Genomic DNA, 18,806 nt, shown 5'->3' on the forward strand with positions numbered 1-18,806 from the left:
AATAGATGTAACTCGCTTCTTCTTTTAGTTTAACGTCCTTTGTTTATGTCGTGAGGCTAAGGGGGACGCTGATTATAATGAATGAAATGGTGGAGTGAAGAAAATGGAAGAAAACGCAGAAGTCCGAGAGAACACACGCTCATAGTGTTTCTCTAACACAAAATCCACTTGTTGAGAGCTGAGATCGTACCAGGGACCCGATACACTAGAGCTTCACTGAGCTTCCGCGGCCCCATTTAACTTGATGCATAAAAATAAAAATGCAGATAATAAAATAATCACAGAGTATAGTACGTTTTCGGACTTGTCTGAATTTTGTTATAAACCATGCAAATTAATTAGTATTATATGTTGTAGTCAAAAGAGCTGGTTGAAGTTCCAAAAAAGAACGTCTACTTAAATATTCATTTTCAAGAAAAGGTAAATGGAGTCAAAACATTAACTTTGGTAATAATAATAATAATAATAATAATAATAATAATAATAATAATAATAATAATAATAATAATAATAATACAAATAAATACAAATATTACAAATGAATACAAATAATACAAATGAAAGTACTAACATTTGTTTGTGTAGTCTTTTTACACAATAATACAGAACATAAACGTATGACGTTAAGCTAAAATTTTAATTTGATTTACTTTTAGAATAAAATCTACATATATTATAATATTTTGTTCTTGCGGTAAGGTATATTTTGTTCTTGCGGGTTATTAAACTGATATATTTGATTCCACATAATTCCAACATTTTCCGGGAAAATAACACACACAAACACACTCACACAGAAGTAACGCAACAGAGAGATAAAGTATAATTGTTTGAACACCAAAACATTGCTATATTAGATTGAAATTGCATTGTATATAAAATGCGATCAGTGATTGTTTTAGGGATACACCCTCCAGATTTCGAGGTTTACCCCTCCCTCAGAAAATTGTTAAATCTACGATTGGTGTAGTAAAAGAGGACAGTGTAGAAGAAGAAAAATATTTGGAATTAGTTCTTAAATACACAATTGGGAATTAGGATGGCGTCCATTTTGATAAGTATATGGGAGCTTTGCTCTCCTTTTTTATTCGGTTTTTACTTTTAAACAATTTTTACTTTAGAACAATTCTTATTTGATACAATCTTAAATGTTTTACATATATTTTCTGTATTTTTGGCACCGATTTTCTCCCTTTAATACTTATTAAATACTTGAAAACAAGTTCATTTTTAACCGGCTAATCGTCCATATTGGATGGGCTATTTTGTGCTGCAAATATTATTAGTATATATGATAATTTATAGTGACATAGTCGAACTTGGCTTGGTTAAGCTGCGACTTTTAAAACATACCTCGCAAAAGGGCGAAACCGAAACCGAAATATACAACACATGCTAATAAAGACGCAGTACATTTAATCCCCTTGTGTTTCCTGTTTGAAACTTTCGATCGTATTGAGCTGATAAAAAAAAAGGTAGATGTGAGAAATCTTTGTCAGTTTCCATAACATATATGAATATAATTTACAAGCAAATGTAAAATTCTTCAAATTCTTGGTAAAAAGTATAAATTACAGTGTGTCAGCATTAAAATATATTCTTAGTTCAACTCTATGTTTTGATAGAGTGAAAAATGAATATGTGAAAATATTAATGGCGATTGTCAACAGCTACAAATAATGGAACAGTGACACCAGTAAACAATCAACTCGAAGACTTATCATTGGACCACTGCATGACGATTTCTATCGAAGGAGAAGATATTCCAAGTGAAAATTTTAATTTAGATTCCTCAGCGGTATGCATAAAAGAAAGGCCAGTTTGGTTTAAATAAAAATGTCTTTGCAAGAATTATTACATTATTATGATACATTATGATTTAATAATAATACATGATTATTATAATTATGTACATTATTATGATTTAATAATGTATTATAAGTAAAATAACAAGTATATTTACGTTACATTTAATTCTCTGGTACATATAATCTGCTATTAAATTTAATAGATTAGAAATTTGCAATAAAATGTAGATAACAATATGATTTCTATAAGTAATACATTACAAATAGTTTTGTGATTAATTACTCTAATTTGAATTAGTGTAAGGAACCACTACTTTGAAAAGCTTCAAATGTTAGGTCTATTTCAAACTAAAATTTATTTGTTTGCTATTCATTTAAAAAAGTACTATTTTAAAATTATGGTAAATTAGGTGTTTGTACATCATAATAATATTTATTATTTGCTAGTTACAAATTTATGTAATAACAATCTGAAGATATACGCATGTTCTTCGTTTAAAAAAAATAATAATGAGAAACAAAACAATAAAAAAATGTAACAACTTTTTAATCTTTATTATTGTATCGAATGTCTGTAGAATCAAAATCTCATGTCAACTTCAAGATTTTATTTCGGAGACGTTGGTTAAAGCCAAAATAACATTATACCTGGTTTTATTATAGTATTATGTATTACACATTTATTTTTTTAAAAAAAGGATTAGCTTAAGTTTGGGGAGGGGAGCAGGAAAGGTAACCCTGCCCTATTGGGCTTTGTATATACGTTTCTGAGTAATTCCGATTATTCCCCTCACTCATCCCCCTGGAAAGATTTTTTAAAAAGATATTCTGACTACCGGTACGTTATACTTAATTTTTTTCTGACATGCAACAGAACAGCATAAGTAAAAATCCTTATTCTACTTCTTTTGTTTGTCGGATAAAAAGTTGGAAAGCATTCCCAACAGGAAGGTGTAAGTAAACATAAGTCCTCAAAAGAAATTATTCGTTTGTCTGGAATCCAAATTACTTCCGAGTTATACAAACACAATGAAGTTTAGAATAGTTCAATACTTTCCCTATGAAAGATAATTATAGCTTTGAAGAACTATATAGGACATCAAACAAAACAGGCACGAATATGAGAAAAACGTCATCCCGCACATATTTCTAAACTTGTTGAAACACAATCCACAATCTACCAATTTCGAGGAGAAAATCTTTAGTTGATAATATTAAAATGTGAATCCTGGCCGCACAGCCTCAGTGTTCTTTCATGACTACACTGACCATGTTGTAAATTTTCTAAGATTCATGGAGTATAGATTCATTCATAACAATTTTATTTTTCTTTAAATTTAAAACTACCTAAAATGCCCGTTCTTTGCATGAGTACAATAGGTTTACGGAAAGTATTTGAGTCTCCTTTCCCTTTTTAAGATACGTATTTCAATCATAGCATAATGTAAAAAACGAAGTCAAGTGTTCAAAAATGCATTTTAAAAGATTCAACCGTTTCGTCACTGTCATCATTTATGTATACAAAGTAGGGATCTAAAATATTACAGAAATTTGCCCCTTCACATTTAGAAGTGGAATTTTCAAAAATACTGGGACGCTACACGTATTCAATTTATTTTTGAAAAAGGGTTAATACAGAAGGTCTTTCAAGTTTATGGTAGGGAATTTAAAACCGTGCCAGTTTAAGAAATACCACGACGTCACCAGCGAATGTTCTTGATGTGCTAATATTGTCTGTTAGCTATCGTTCTGTGTATACGGTTAGCTTCAACACATGGGTGCAGAGGTCATTTCCATTAGAGGACTTTCCATATACGAGATTGAAAAATAGCATTGCGAAAACATTATTAATTCACGTTGAGCGCAAAGATATGGCCGCGGAGAGGGGAATTTAGTCAGCCCAGTGGGAAAAATACCTCGGGCTAACACCTGAAATCATCACTGTATGGGAGGTTAAATAAGAAAGAAAAGCCTAAAGTAAGAGCGTAGAGCGTATCTTCAGTCATATTCTTTTATAAAAGTAACCAAGAAAGTTATATCGCCTTTTGTGGAGGTATGTGTTCAATTGGCCCTTACACCGTGAGTTGAATGCGAATAGAGATAGGCCGTGAGCCGTATACAAGAAAAACACAAAACTCTGGAGTCAGCACTTCTGAATCGCAAAGCGGTCCTCTTGTTACAGGACAACGCTAAGCCCCACGTGGCCTTCCAGAATGTTGGCAGGTTGTCGTCGATGCTGATGGGGACTATTTTTGATCTTCCAGGTACGTCTTAGGTGACACATCGATGTTCGAAGTTGGTGGGTGAAAAAGCGACAGAACTTTCTTGGTTACCTTATACCTCACCTGGCGTGCTAGATGAATTACGGTTTGTAATCGTAAACTTGCTGACTTTATTTTTTTTAATCTATATTGTTCATTCGTGACTTTGGAAGTTGTATTTGCACCAAAATCTTTCTATTTATACATTTTTACGTCAACAAGGACATGGGATTATTTTTTCTATCATTACATACCATTTACCTATCAACATGTTCGTGTAGTTATTTTCAGCTAAGAGCTCTGGAAACAATACTTCTGTATATGGTATTCCACCAACGATGTCTTGGGGTGTGTAAGCTATAAAATAGAAAGTCGTGTATGAGTATTTGGTTAGTAAACAAGGTCAAAGTTGATAAACTTACCAATAGTTTTAGTTAAATAATATTACGTACTTGGATTGCAAAATAACATGTTTTCTCTGTAGCTATTGTTGTCTCATGAAATAAAATATAAGTATGTGAGATATATGTAATCGCGATATTAACCCTCAACTGTTGTAGTGAATGTTTAGTGCATAGTTAGTGACGTGAGGACCCTGGTACCCCTTTTTAATTATTATTAATGATTATTAATAATGTCCGGATTTGTATGTAATTACATATTTTTTCCTTCATATGTAGGTTCGTCAAATCCTTAAATGTTTGTGATTCACACTTGTAGGGTGCTTCAACTCAAGTTTCGTATTACATATTTTGATCAATATTACTATTTCTATGGTTTCTACATTTTTTTTTTACATAAAACTGTCTTAAAATTTTGGGTTTACTAAAATTTTACTTTAAAATTAAAAAAAAAAATAAACTCTCCAACTGTGCAAAGCTTGCATCTAGATTCAATTTTGAAATGTCTATCTTTTCGTTTCTTTACCAAAAGAGAAATATCTCTCTTTTTCTATTTGTCAAACCATGTTTCGCAGAATTTTCGCCGATAACAAAAGAAATATAAGAAGAAACAAACAAAAATTCTCCCTCCGGTGTACATTAGCAGCGCCCTTTATTCTCAACTCCGGAGGAAGACAGATTATGTGCCAAACAGGCGACTGGCCAGGAAATTCCTAAAATGAAGTCTATTTGATTGTTATCGGAGGTCGACAGGAAGAAAGATGAAAGCAAATCCTGCAATTCAAGCTAAAACTGTATGCTAGTGTGCTTCCAGGAATTTACTACAAGAGTTCGTTCCAAGAAGCTGGCGACAATGGCAATATCATAGCAGGCAACCTAAGCTTTCAAAGAACTTCGCTTGTTCAACTGAATGACAGGAGGACAGTACTCTAGTACTGCAGTAGAAAAACGCACGTGTTCTGTATTGACCGTCGAAGTTAGAAATGCCTCCGTTTGCCTCAACTTTATCCGCGAAATTGCGGTTGTGGGTAACTATCGATGATGCGTTTACTACAGACGGTAAAGTGGTGTTGTGCCAAGTGTGTGATAAAAAAAATGGATGTTCAATGAAATCTCAGTTAGAACAACATGTACGAAGTACACTCAATGCAAGAAATAAAAAATTTACTGCAAAAAACAAGTACTGCAAAAAACTGCAAAAAAAACAAAAAACAAAAAAAAAACAAAAAAACAAGTACTCTTCACACAAATCCATCAAGATACTTCAGTGAGTGAGTTTTTCAAAGACTTCTGCCAAGCAATGATAGCAGCAAACATTCCTTGGAACAAAGTTCAACTTCAAAATACCATGTTTTTATGGAGAAGTAGTGCGGGCGTCGAATTCCTGACGAATCCACTCTTCGACAGTGTTATCTCGAAATTTGTTATAGGCAAGCTATAGATACCATTAGGACGGAAATAGGTAGTTCATATATTTGGATTTCTGTGGACGAAACAACATACGTTTTGCGACATTATGTAGCAAATTTAGTGATCGGAAAGTTAAGTGATCTTATTGCGAGTAAATTGCTGAAACCCACGCATCATTCCACGATTGCTCGCTTTGTAAATGATGGTCTTAAAGTGTTGTGGTCGGAAGGAGTTCAGGAAGAAAAAGTCCTTGTTCTCTATACAGACAGTGCAGCGTACATGTTAAAAGCGGCTAGAGCATTTACAGTTTTTTACCCTCACTTAATTCATTTCACCTGTATGGCCCATGCTCTTCAGTGTGTTGCTGAAGAGGTGAGAGACAACTTTTCCGAAGTAAACAAACTAGTTTATTCCACGAAAAATGTTTGTTAAGGCGCCACAACGTGTTCAAGTTTACAGAGATCAACTGCTAGACGTTCCACTTCCTCCGGAGCCTGTGCTATCGCGATGGGGCACTTGGATACAGGCAGTACGTTTCTACAATGAACATTTTCAAAATATTAAGCCTGTTGTTCATTCATTTCCATCGGAGTCTGCTGTGTCAGTTAGCATTGCTGAGAAACTGTTTAATGACTCAAAAGTAGCGTGTGATATTGCATACATAGACAGCAATTTTGGTTGGCTACCTACAACCATTAAAAAGCCAGAGACCGTTGGGCGGCCTCTTCCGGAATCCATGGAAATCGTAAAGCATGCAAAGAGACTGCTGCAAGGTGTGTGTGGAGATGTAGGAGAAAAAGTTCGAAAGAAACTAAATGCAATGCTGGAAAGAAACCCGGGTTACGATAGCCTATTGGCAGTGTGTGAGATTCTCAGTGCTGAAACAAGAACTCCCCCAGAAGATATTTCCCCGAACTACATCCCCCTGTTGAAATACGCTCCTGTTACCTCATGTGATGTGGAGAGATCATTTTCTGCATATAAAAATATTTTATCCGATCGATCCGATATTTTACAACAGGCTTAATATTTTGAAAATGTTCATTGTAGAAATGTACTGCCTGTACCCAAGTGTCCCTTCGCGTTAGCACAGGCTCCGGAGGAAGTGGAACGTCTGGCAGTTGATCTCTGTAAACTTGAACACGTTGTGGCGCCTTAACAAACATTTTTCGTGGAATAAACTAGTTTGTTTACTTCGGAAAAGTTGTCTCTCACCTCTTCAGTAACACGCTGAAGAGCATGGGCCATACAGGTGAAATGAATTAAGTGAGGGTAAAAAAACTGTAAGTGCTCTAGCCGCTTTTAACATGTACGCTGCACTGTCTGTATAGAGAACAAGGACTTTTTCTTCCTGAACTCCTTCCGACCACAACACTTTAAGACCATCATTTACAAAGCGAGCAATCTTGGAATGATGCGTGGGTTTCAGCAATTTACTCGCAATAAGATCACTTAACTTTCCGATCACTAAATTTGCTACATAATGTCGCAAAACGTATGTTGTTTCGTCCACAGAAATCCAAATATATGAACTACCTATTTCCGTCCTAATGGTATCTATAGCTTGCCTATAACAAATTTCGAGATAACACTGTCGAAGAGTGGATTCGTCAGGAATTCGACGCTTTGTGTGAAGAGTACTTGTTTTTTTGCAGTTCGTAAATTATTTCTTGCATTGAGTGTACTTCGTACATGTTGTTCTAACTGAGATTTCATTGAACATCCATATTTTTTATCACACACTTGGCACAACACCACTTTACCGTCCGTAGTAAACGCATCATCGATAGTTACTCACAACCGCAATTTCGCGGATAAAGTTGAGGCAAACGGAAGCATTTCTAACTTCGACGGTCAATACAGAACACGTGCGTTTTTCAACTGCAATACTAGAGTACTGTCCTCCTGTCATTCAGTTGAACAAGCGAAGTTCTTTGAAAGCTTAGGTTACCTGCTATGATATTGCCATTGTCGCCAGCTTCTTGGAACGAACTCTTGCAGTAAATTCCTGGAAGCACATTAGCATAGTTTTAACTTGAATTGCAGGATTTGCTTTTATCTTCTTTCCCGTCCGACCTCCGATAACAATCAAATAGATTTCATTTTAGGAATTTCCTGGCCAGTTGCCTGTCAGGCACGTTATCTGTCTTCCTGACAGACAAATAAAAAAAAAGAGAGATTTCTCTTTCGGTAAAGAAACGAAAAGATAGACATGACAAAATTGAATCTAGATGTAAGCCTTGCACAGTTGGAGAATTTATTATTTTTATTTTGAATTAAAATTTCAGTAAACGCAAAATTTTGAAGACAGTTTTATGTTAAAAAAAATGTAGAAACCATACAAATATGTAATATTGGTCAAAATATGTAAAAATATGTAATATGAAACTTGAGTTGAAGCTCCCCACAAGTGTGAATCACAAACATTTAAGGATTTGACGAACCTACATATTAAGGAAAACATATGTAATTACATACAAATCCGGACATTAGTAATAAATGCCCACTGGAAAATTAAAAGAAATCACTTATTAATAAAGTCATTCTATACTAAACGCAATGTTACCTTGAGAGCCGGATCACAAGCGCATTACTACCTGTTGGCACGCGAACCTTTTCAGAAGAAAGCCCTTGTGTTATTTATATGTGTGTGTTTTGGTTTGCACTGTCTTCTTGGTTTAGTAGTTGTTTCGACTGGCGCTGCACTGGTCTCAGCTGATACAGCGCACAGCGGTGATTTCTCGTCCATTTCCTTCCGCAAACGAAAATAATGTTTCTTCGCCCATTTGTTTTTAATAATTCATGAAGACACGACAACAGGAATATATGTATTAGAAATTCGCACGTGATTTATTTGAAATCCTCATAATTAAAAACCCGAGAGTATGAACACTATTATGTTTATTCATTTCGATAGATTAAAGTAAGATTGGTAAGATTAAGAGAGGATAAGAACTGAAGTTATCTTCATATGTCTACTTGAAAAAGATCAATCATGAACCAGTGTTGCCAGACACGACAAGCAAAATTACACACACCTTCCGTCCAAATTGCACAATTTTACACACAAGCTGTAAGACAGTGCACACAGCATTACACAATACATAACTACCTATCTACATGTATATTATGTCTAATGACGTACATATCTATATGTACACTCATTTCCAAAATGATTGTCGCATATCTATAACAGGCTTGTTGAGCAAATATATTTGGATAATGATATCGCAGGGTAAATTTAATACTCTTACTATGTGTCTAATCGGCAGACAGGTATGTGGTAAATTTCATGTCAAAAGATCTGTAAATAAGAACAATATAACGAAAAAAACTTTTCTTGTCCATTTAGCAACATTTTGATGTACTATTCTAATTTTCGTATTTATATTTTTTCTATGAAATTTAGCACAAATATACATGTCCCGATTATACACATAGTAACAGTACTAGAAGTGCCTTGCGAGTTTATTATCCAATTATATTCGCACAACACGACCGTTATAGATATGCGACAATCATTTTGAACATGAGTGTACATTGACCAGCCATTATTCAAGGATTCAGCGTTTGATTTACTATAATAATAATAATAATAATAATAATAATAATAATAATAATAATAATAATAATAATAATAATAATTATTATTATTATTATTATTATTATTATTATTATTATTGTAAAACCGTCACCTTCCCGCCCATTGTCACTTTCATTTTACTTTCAACCATGCGCGCCGACTACATGGGTGCTCCAGGGCTCCGACACCCACATAAATAATCTTATGGGTGCGGCGCACCCACAAGATTTTTTAGCTTTGAACCAGTTTCTCTTGCGTTTAAATCAGTCGTGTTACCGACTGAGCTAGGGCAGCCCCAATTTATCCTTATAGTACCGATATATTTTACTTTCTCACAATACAGGCCTTTATGACAATGTTCATAAAATATTTTAACTAAAAGTAAATCAATCAAACATCGAGACTTCCCTGAAAACATATAGGCTAATATGACCCGCCATTGATATGCACCCACATAAATCTTGGAAAGTCTGCGCCATTACTTTTATCGTACTTAATGTTTTTTTATTGGACATCGGCCACTATGTCGTTCATCTGTTTGCAAAATGGCATTTTCTTCACGAGTGGTGAGAAGACAAGACTTCTTAGCATACCTCCGCCTCATGTTTTGGCAAACATCGAGGGTCAACATTCATTCACATTGCTTGCTTGAACAAAGCGTCTTTACTTAGGAATGTCATGACATCTGCCTCTGAAAAACAAGAAGTGAGGTACCAAGGAAGCAAAATAGGTTTTATCAGACTGTAGAGAAAATAACAAGAGGTTAACAATAATGACAAATAACTTGTTATTTTATCTGTGGTTTTGTTGCGCTGGCCTGGAGTCAGGCGTTGGAGCTCGTAGTTTTTAGGCGATTTTCAGAAAAAAAAATGGTGGAAATAATGAATATTTGAATGAAAGGAACTTCGTAAAAATCATGAATGATCAAAATTTTTAATTGTGCCAAATTACACACAAAATGCCCACAGATTGGCATTACACACAAAATGCACAAACAGACCAGAATTGCACACATTTTGTGCAATTACACACATATTGGCACCGCTGTCATGAACTGAAACTCACTAGCAGCCACCCTCCCATACAATAATTTCTTCAATTTCAACAATTAACAATTTCCTCAACATATTTTTGTCTGCATATTTTTCTCTTAGTCGAGCGTACACATTGATGGCGTTTGCTTTGCTTGAATTTGAAGAGGTTTTGTTTCTCGTGTTGCGATAATACAAAGAAGGTAATAATTCGAATTCATTCATATTTTCAATTTCGCGCTCAACGCTCTCCATGACGTGGGAACGCACGCGCGCAGACGATAGTTGGCTGAGTAGTGTTACCATCTGCACAAAAATTGCAGAAGTTACACGTGAGTTCCGTTGTTCCTTTCGTTCATTTACCAGCAGCCAAAGAAGTTTCTTACGGGGTAGCTACCTATTTAATTTATTTATAAAAATATTAAGCCATTTTCTATCCACTGTGGACGATTTCCAACATTGATCAATCAACTAATTTTACTGGTCTTCTGTTTTTGATATAAGATTTTTCAAGTTTATAATCTTGCAATACTTGCAAGAGACTCGCAACTTAGCTGCCGGTTTTTCACTCGTTCCTTTCCTTCTCTCTTTCCGATTCTGAATAGTGACGTCATTTTCATAACCAGTTACTAATAAATCTAGTACATTTTATTTTAAATATTGTTCCTGTATTGAGTTGAGTTGAATGTCAGTTTAGCGTCCCTTTCAGCAGCGAGGCTATGTGAGACTTGGACCCATGGGCGGCGATTAGGGGGGCAAGAGGGGGCAGTTTCCCCCCCACTTTTTGAAGTGAGGCCCTAATTTATATAGTTTCATTTGGAAATGTAAACAGGGTGTCCACACAATTTAGAGAAAAAATCTCTGACTTTTCCCTTACTTTCCATGACGAAAATTCCAGATTTCTCTGACCCCTGAATAACTTTAAAATATAGAAAAAAGAAAGAAACCCTAGCCTCTGCACTCCCCATAATAATTGGCCTTGTTCTCTTCTGCTTCTGTTTCTTTCTTTTTTCAATTTTCTTTCCAAAGGAATGTAAATTTACGAACATGTGCATTAGACCGATATTGATTAGGCCTACATATTTAAATATTACACAAAATGTAAAGTTACAAACGAAAGTGTGCAGTATACAAAGTACTTAAGATATGAAAAAAATACACATTATAGTACCAATTACACAGCATTATAATATTGCCTATAGTAATAAACAGTTCATACATGATTTTACTGATTATTTAAAAAACACACACATACACACTATGTAACACATACTTTTGCTGGTGCAGTTGTTAAATGCAACCCATTTAGAATTTTTTCTCATCCTTTCTCGCATAGTTTTCTTCTCATTGATCTGAATATCCTTCTTGTTGTCTCCGCAGTTTAATTTTCTTCTCTTCTTCCTCCAGCTCCTTTAGTTGTTGCTAAATCTTCCGTTTCTCTCTCATCTTCTCGTTTCCAGCATTTATTTCTCTTTTCTTTTCCAAATACACCTGATATTGTCTCTTTGAACTTCTCACTGAATTTATCATACATCTTGTAATTATTAATCCTGATGATCCACTTATTCTCATCAAAGAATCATATATGATCGGTTGAGCCACCAGAGACTCTTCTTGTAAGTTGTCAACAATGAGAATTTTATTTATTGTGAAACCACTTTCAAAAAATGCGTTTCCGTGAAAGAAGATAAAACACAAAATCATAACTGACCATAAGTCAACGAAGTTCTTCATATTTCCCAAGACTAAGTAAAAAAAAAACCCTCATCAAGATCAATACCATCTCTGTCATTGGCTATGAATTTATTCGAGTGTTCCTTAAACTCTTCAGTCTGAGCTTTCACTGTGAGCTGGAGATAATATTTTCCTCGCGTTCTCAGCCACTTATCCATATATCCTCTTGGCACCATGCAATTCTTCTAGAACAGCGTCTACCCTTTTGAGCAAATATACCAGGATGTAGTTAGAAGTGTTTCTCGCAAAAAATTAGTTTCAACAACTATATCAGAGAACACTGACTCCCTCAATATCATCATTGAGAACATTACATTTTGCATCCAGTAACAGTGAAGAAATCAAGCCTATTTCATAAATTCAGTAATTGAACAATGGACCTAAATCGATTTTTCCCTGACTTTCCCTAACCAATCTGCCATTTCCCTCACTTCACCTGATACATTTTTAGTTCCCTGACCTTTCCCTGAGTTTCACTTATTTTCCAGAATGTGGACACCCTGATAAAGGTTTTGTATGTATTACTGTTTCATAGAAAAAATGGTGCCATATGATGTTTGCCGTCGCGTGAGTACGTGTTGGTTATTTGTCTTCCCGTGGAGTTAAGAAAGCTATAGGAATTGCGTTTTAATTGCAATTCAAAGCCATTAATATTGCAATTGCATATTTCTTTATATGTCATAGCATATGTTTGCAGTACTTATTGTATTTCATTTTCTAAGAGTAAAAACATTCATTTAATGGCACTGTGAAATTAAAAGTATAAGTTGTTCATTAATTCCCAGTTTCAATATAACATCTGCAAAACAAGCGTCATTATTCACTACTATGATTAATATTATCCCTTCTATTTATTTGTTTTGCAAATTTATTAAACAATCTGATCACACAATTTTCCAGACAGAATTTTAAGATGTTCATGAGCAAGAACTCAAATCTCTTCTTACACTTTCGTTGTTTTAGAGTATATAGGACTAGTACCTACCTGTATTGCTTTTATGTATTTACTTAATAAAATAGAAATACGATATACGGTATTTTAAGTGAAAAATGTAGTATCCTATAAGTTATACAACCTTTCATCAAACAGTGTTAGAAACAACCAGGAAATCTAACATTGATACACTTAGGTACAATTGTTCACATCATGTCTTGCCCCCCCACTTTCAACGTCCAACCGCCGCCACTGCGTGGACCTACTGATTAACGTGGAATCCGAACCACATGAGCTCCCGCCGAGAATTGAACCCGGGTCTCCCGCACCAAGGGCGCGTACGCTAACCGCTTAGCCACGGAGGCGCTCTGTTTCTGTATTGATATTTTTATACTGTGTACTTACACTCAATTAGCTCTTTGAATTGATCTCCTAAGTAATGTTTTTCGTGTGTAACGTGAAGAATTATGTAACGTGCGCGGAGTGGCCCGATTTGAAATTGCGTATATCTCGGCTATCAGGATAAGGTCGCGGCGAGTATAGTCCTGTAACATTTCGACACGATTAAAGGTAAGCTCTTTCTAAAACAGGAAAGTCCAGCTTTTAATTAAAACTCACGCATTTTTTAAAATGTCCGGCATTAAATAATTTTCATATGGTAGCCAGGCACGATTTAATCCTTGCACTGGCTCAGATAAACTATAATCTAATTAGAAGTTGTTCCCTTTCTTTAACATTAAAAAAAGAAAAAAAACTTTATTGCAAGAACTAAAAATAATTATTTTTAAAGTATATACATTAGTTTAAAATTTATAGCAGGTTCTGATCGTAGGATCTTCTCACCTTGATCATATTAAGACTGAAGTTCTTACCATTTCTTCCATGTATATTATCCGTGTAGAAACCATTTCTTATGGGAAGCCGTCCCGTATAAAGTGATGCTCTTGCTGTAAAAGATTGATAATATTAAATTATTTAGTTTTTTTTTAATTTGGTTTGCACTTTACTGCATTCTATATTCAACAATCTCTTTAACAACAAGTACGTAAAACAATAAGAGCTCTTGTGAATACATAGAAACAACTATTCACCTTTACGTAAGAAAAATGAGCTTATTTTGTCATGGGCAGAAACAGTGGCACACACAAAGAGGTTACATACTTTTAACCTCCTTGGACATTATACTATGAGAAAATAATCATTTGCCACTTGTAGCATTTCTCAGAAATAATCATTTCCAGTAGCCCATCGACGGAAGAGCTGAATTCTGTTCTTGCTTCAGTCATGCACATCCTGAACATACCTATACTGAACAGCATTCTTATCTCTTCGAAACACTACTTTCACCCAATCGCCACTAAGTGATATGGCAGTTATACTTCACGCAATCCTGAAAACAATCCTGTACACTCCGACCACGTGTCAGTTCAATTTTGATCCACACACATTGTTCCTCATTCCGTTTTCATTTCATAACCCTACTGAATAAAACATATTCATTCCCACTCGTCATATTTCTTGGTCCAATTTTTGTATCACGACTATCACCTACCGAATACCTATGGCTATCTGCGTAACTCACGTCTTTACATGGTAGAGTGTTCTAGTAGTTTTTGTATTATGATTTTTTTAATTAAAAACGAGCAGTATATATAATTATTTATTATTCGTTTTTGGGTAGTTTGTTAGTATAGCTTGTGTACTCACCTAACATTATTCCTCACATAAGAGACAACTAGTAAATGTGTATTTGAACATTATATTATTCCCAGTTGTCAATTTGCTTAGGGTACCTATGTGGAATGGTTGGTGTACAAAGTCTCCAGAATCAGGACTGATTTATTCTAGCCAAATTAAACGGCTGGAGGGTGGTCTCCATGAGTAGAATTATTGGTGGAGAGTCAAGTATACGATATGAAACCGCTCAGTCGTCTCTAAACTTCTGCAGAGCATGGATGGCACCAGAAGTGAGCAATTGTTTTATGATGTCGTCAAAAATCAAGATGTAGCGTACGATTGGATAGCGATATGGGATCAAGTTTATTGCAAAGCTGAAAAATCCAGTGCTGAGACTCTTGCCATGATCCATCCGTGAAGCCTACTGAGAAGATGTCATGTCGAAGACAAAAGTCACGCGTCGTTACACGTAAGGGTGTTCCTGTCAACAGGGCCGGATCTAGGGGAAGGGTCAATTCGGGCATTTGCCCCGAGGCAGCTAGTTAAGAGTATGTAGGGGGCGCCATTTTGATGCAAAATTGGGAGGAAGGGGGTAGATATACGTCTTTGCATGTAGACCTTGCATGTTTGAAATTTCAAATATAACAAAACGCATTGAATTTGAGGATAGAAACAAATTTTGTGTCAAACTAATAGACAGAAAATCTTGTTTTGAAATAACCAAAGAGGGGGTATTTTCTTGTCATCTCCGAAGATTTATCTCTTCCGAACATCCAGTGTCCATTTCATCTATTGCGGATATAATGTAATTCGCACAGTTGCAGCCATTATTTTAAACGAAAAAAACGATACTACCTGGTGGGGAATCGAACCGAGATTTCCTATCACTACCGAGATAACCACTACAGCACCGACTGCTTTACCCAAACTTTCCTTAACAAATGATATGAAGTTTATTTCTGAGAACGAAACACGAAAAGTGCAGCAGATCAATGAAGTGTTTCGAATGTCCTAGTAATTTCCTTCCCCTTTCCCAAGCAACATTCGTAAATCGTGTCTATCATGATACAGGTGTTTGCTTCCACATTATTAAGGATTGCTCGTCTAGTATGAGAAATCTATTCTTCATGATGCCTTTTTTAAAAAAAAAAAAAAGAAAACAACTTCGGCGTGAACAAGATTTAAACATAGGTTGGGTAACTGTAGTGCTTGTAAATCCGCTACGTTACCCCTACACTATTACGTCACAAGAAGCGAAATCCGAAATATTACTAACTTCCTATAAGATTATTTATACCAAAATGTACAACAAAATTAATTTATTCGACTACCTAGAGACAAATTAGTGACCAATAATAAGCGAAATAAAATACAATCCAAGAAAAATTAGAGAAATAATAACATATGCAGTAATTTCGCCGTGCAAGCTCAAAAGTGGGCGAATAATAATAATAATAATAATAATAATAATAATAATAATAATAATAATAATAATAATGATAATAATAATGGCAAATATACTGTTAAGATGAACATTTATTATTATTATTATTATTATTATTATTATTATTATTATTATTATTATTATTATTATTATTATTATTATTATTATTATTATTATTATTATTATTATATTTGCGTACTTTTGAACTTGCAGTGCAAAATTACTGCATAATATGCTATTATTTCTGTAATTTTTCCTGGATTGTATGTTAATTCATTTATTAGTGGGCACTAACTTATCCCCAATTCGTTGAAGAAATGAATTTAGTTGTATCGTGAAGGACATAACTCCTTGACCAAGTAATGACGACTACTTGGGAACCAAATGCAGAGTATGAAAATTAAATCTGTCATATCTGTAGCTTGGTGTGGAAAAGAAACTAAATTGTGAACCAAAGGCTTAAGAACAACTCAACTTATTAATATAAACTTTGCCAAAGATTAAAGACCTACCTATAGCATCATAAAATAAATACGAAAGATGTTTTGAAACGAATAAAATTAATGTATAACTGTAAGCGGATGCAAAGATAATTAACATAAACACAGTAAAGACGAATGACTTATCTCCTAGTGATCGTCATTCAGTGGTCAAGACGCCTGGGCAGTAATCCATAGGTCTTCGATCGGATCCATGTCGGGAAATATTTGTTGCGGCGATTGATCGGCGATGACAGAGGTTTTATTATCTTCAAATATTTGATTATTTGAAATCTTCAGGAATAATAACAATAATAATAATAATATAAATAATTTTCTCGTAGAAGAATAAAAGTAAGAAGCTTTTTATTGCTCACGTCATACCGTTATAAGCAGAAACGTGATGTTTGGCAAGCATATTTCGATTTGTTTTAATGTTGAAAGCAAGAAGGTTAATTTCTCAACAAACAAAATCTAGATGATAATTAACATTTTAAATTCGAGACGGGACAAGGCTAACTCAAATTATCCTCTCACTTTGGAAATGAGATTCGAAACGAGACGAAAAGTATCGTAAACAATTCTTGTCTTCTCTTGATACTCGAAATAGTGTATGTCCATTCTTTAAGTAGCAATAGGGTTGTAGACTGAATCTTATACTCTATTTTGTTACTTCATATTTCGGAGCTCATCGAATTATGGTCTGTGTAGGTATTTTTGTAGCAAAGTATTTATAATTAACTTTGTATATCCTAAAAGTTATTTTGTTATATGCCTTACTGTTCAGTGACATTCAGATATTTTTATTATAGTTATTTTCCTTAAAACGTACAGTAGAATACTTTCTACATGGAACTTTAGTGGAACGCTTTGGTTTAAAATTTGGGTAGTTGCAAACGTGTATCTTGGTGATACGGACGTTCCTGCTCGAAATCCCGACTTTTCTGTAAGTTTTGCCTAATTTTAGGGCAACTTAAAAATTGTAATACCGTTATTTTAATATTATTATTATTTATTATTACTGACATTTGGGAATTTAATGGTTCATATTGTTCCACCCAGCCCACGCCGTGGGCAATGTGCTGAACAAACGCCAAGTGCGTAGGTTTTAACGGGGTTCTATTTCCTCCCACAGTTTTTTATTCCACTATTTATTTCATTCTCATCATTGACGTCTCCTTTTGCTTAGCCGGCATAATCATGGAACGTAAAACTTAAAAACAATTTTTCCTAGGGTTCTCGCGAGATAAGTAGCCTTACTTTCTAACTGAAATTTGCCTGGAAACCTTTCGTTTAACATTTGGCTAGTGTAGAGACGTACGCAGGAGATATGTTCTGGTGGTCTGGATACTTCTCTCCAATCCCGACTATTTTATAACTTTTGCCAAAGGATAGGTACGATTTTACAGATTTTAATACAATCTGTTCTCATACGGAATTTCTCTCCTATATTATTATTATTATTATTATTATTATTATTATTATTATTATTATTATTATTATTATTATTATTATTATTATTATTATTATTGAAGATTTCGGATCTCAATATTACATCCTATGAAGTTGATAGGAAAAAGGAAAATAAATTGGTTCAGACCCTATCCGAGGATGAATTGCCTTATAAGAGATACTTTGGTACGATTAGCATCCGGAAGGGAAAGAAGGGGAAAATGGTGTCAAATGTTGAACATAATGAGATCAATACTTCAGATGCTTTTCAGAAGCTAAGTAGGATTTGTTTTTACCACGATACATAGTAACGCACTTTCTTTTTGTAAAAGACTTTGGATTATGTATGTGTTATTTCACATTTTAACAAAATATAAATACAAATATAAGAAAGAATAGTTCATATTTAAAAATTTTGGTTTAATTGATATATGGAACGTGTTGGAAATGGCGAACGAAAGTATTGTTATTATTTCTAGCAATAGCGAAAGAAGTTAGAAAGGTTTCCACAATTGCTACGAAACAAAAACTTTCAGACATATTTATGACTCATTCGCACTAAGGATGAATTGTATATATTCATGAATTGTTT

At 34.4% G+C, this 18,806-nt stretch overlaps 1 protein-coding gene across 1 annotated transcript in view; it reads right to left on the reverse strand.

Moving 5' to 3' along the window:
- The window catches only part of LOC145675050 (N-acetylgalactosamine-6-sulfatase-like), a 230,930-nt gene that overhangs the window by 86,208 nt on the left and 125,916 nt on the right, over positions 1-18,806 (reverse strand). Inside the window, exons 3-4 of the mRNA XM_081745417.1 lie at positions 14,035-14,109; positions 4,324-4,426 (exon numbers count right to left, since the gene is read on the reverse strand). Coding sequence (XP_081601543.1) covers positions 4,324-4,426; positions 14,035-14,109 — 178 coding nt within the window. The remainder of the gene's footprint in view (positions 1-4,323; positions 4,427-14,034; positions 14,110-18,806) is intronic.

The sequence above is a fragment of the Thermobia domestica genome, chromosome 2, assembly GCF_964235325.1.
Source record: "Thermobia domestica chromosome 2, izTheDome1.hap1.1, whole genome shotgun sequence".
Taxonomy (NCBI): domain Eukaryota; kingdom Metazoa; phylum Arthropoda; class Insecta; order Zygentoma; family Lepismatidae; genus Thermobia; species Thermobia domestica.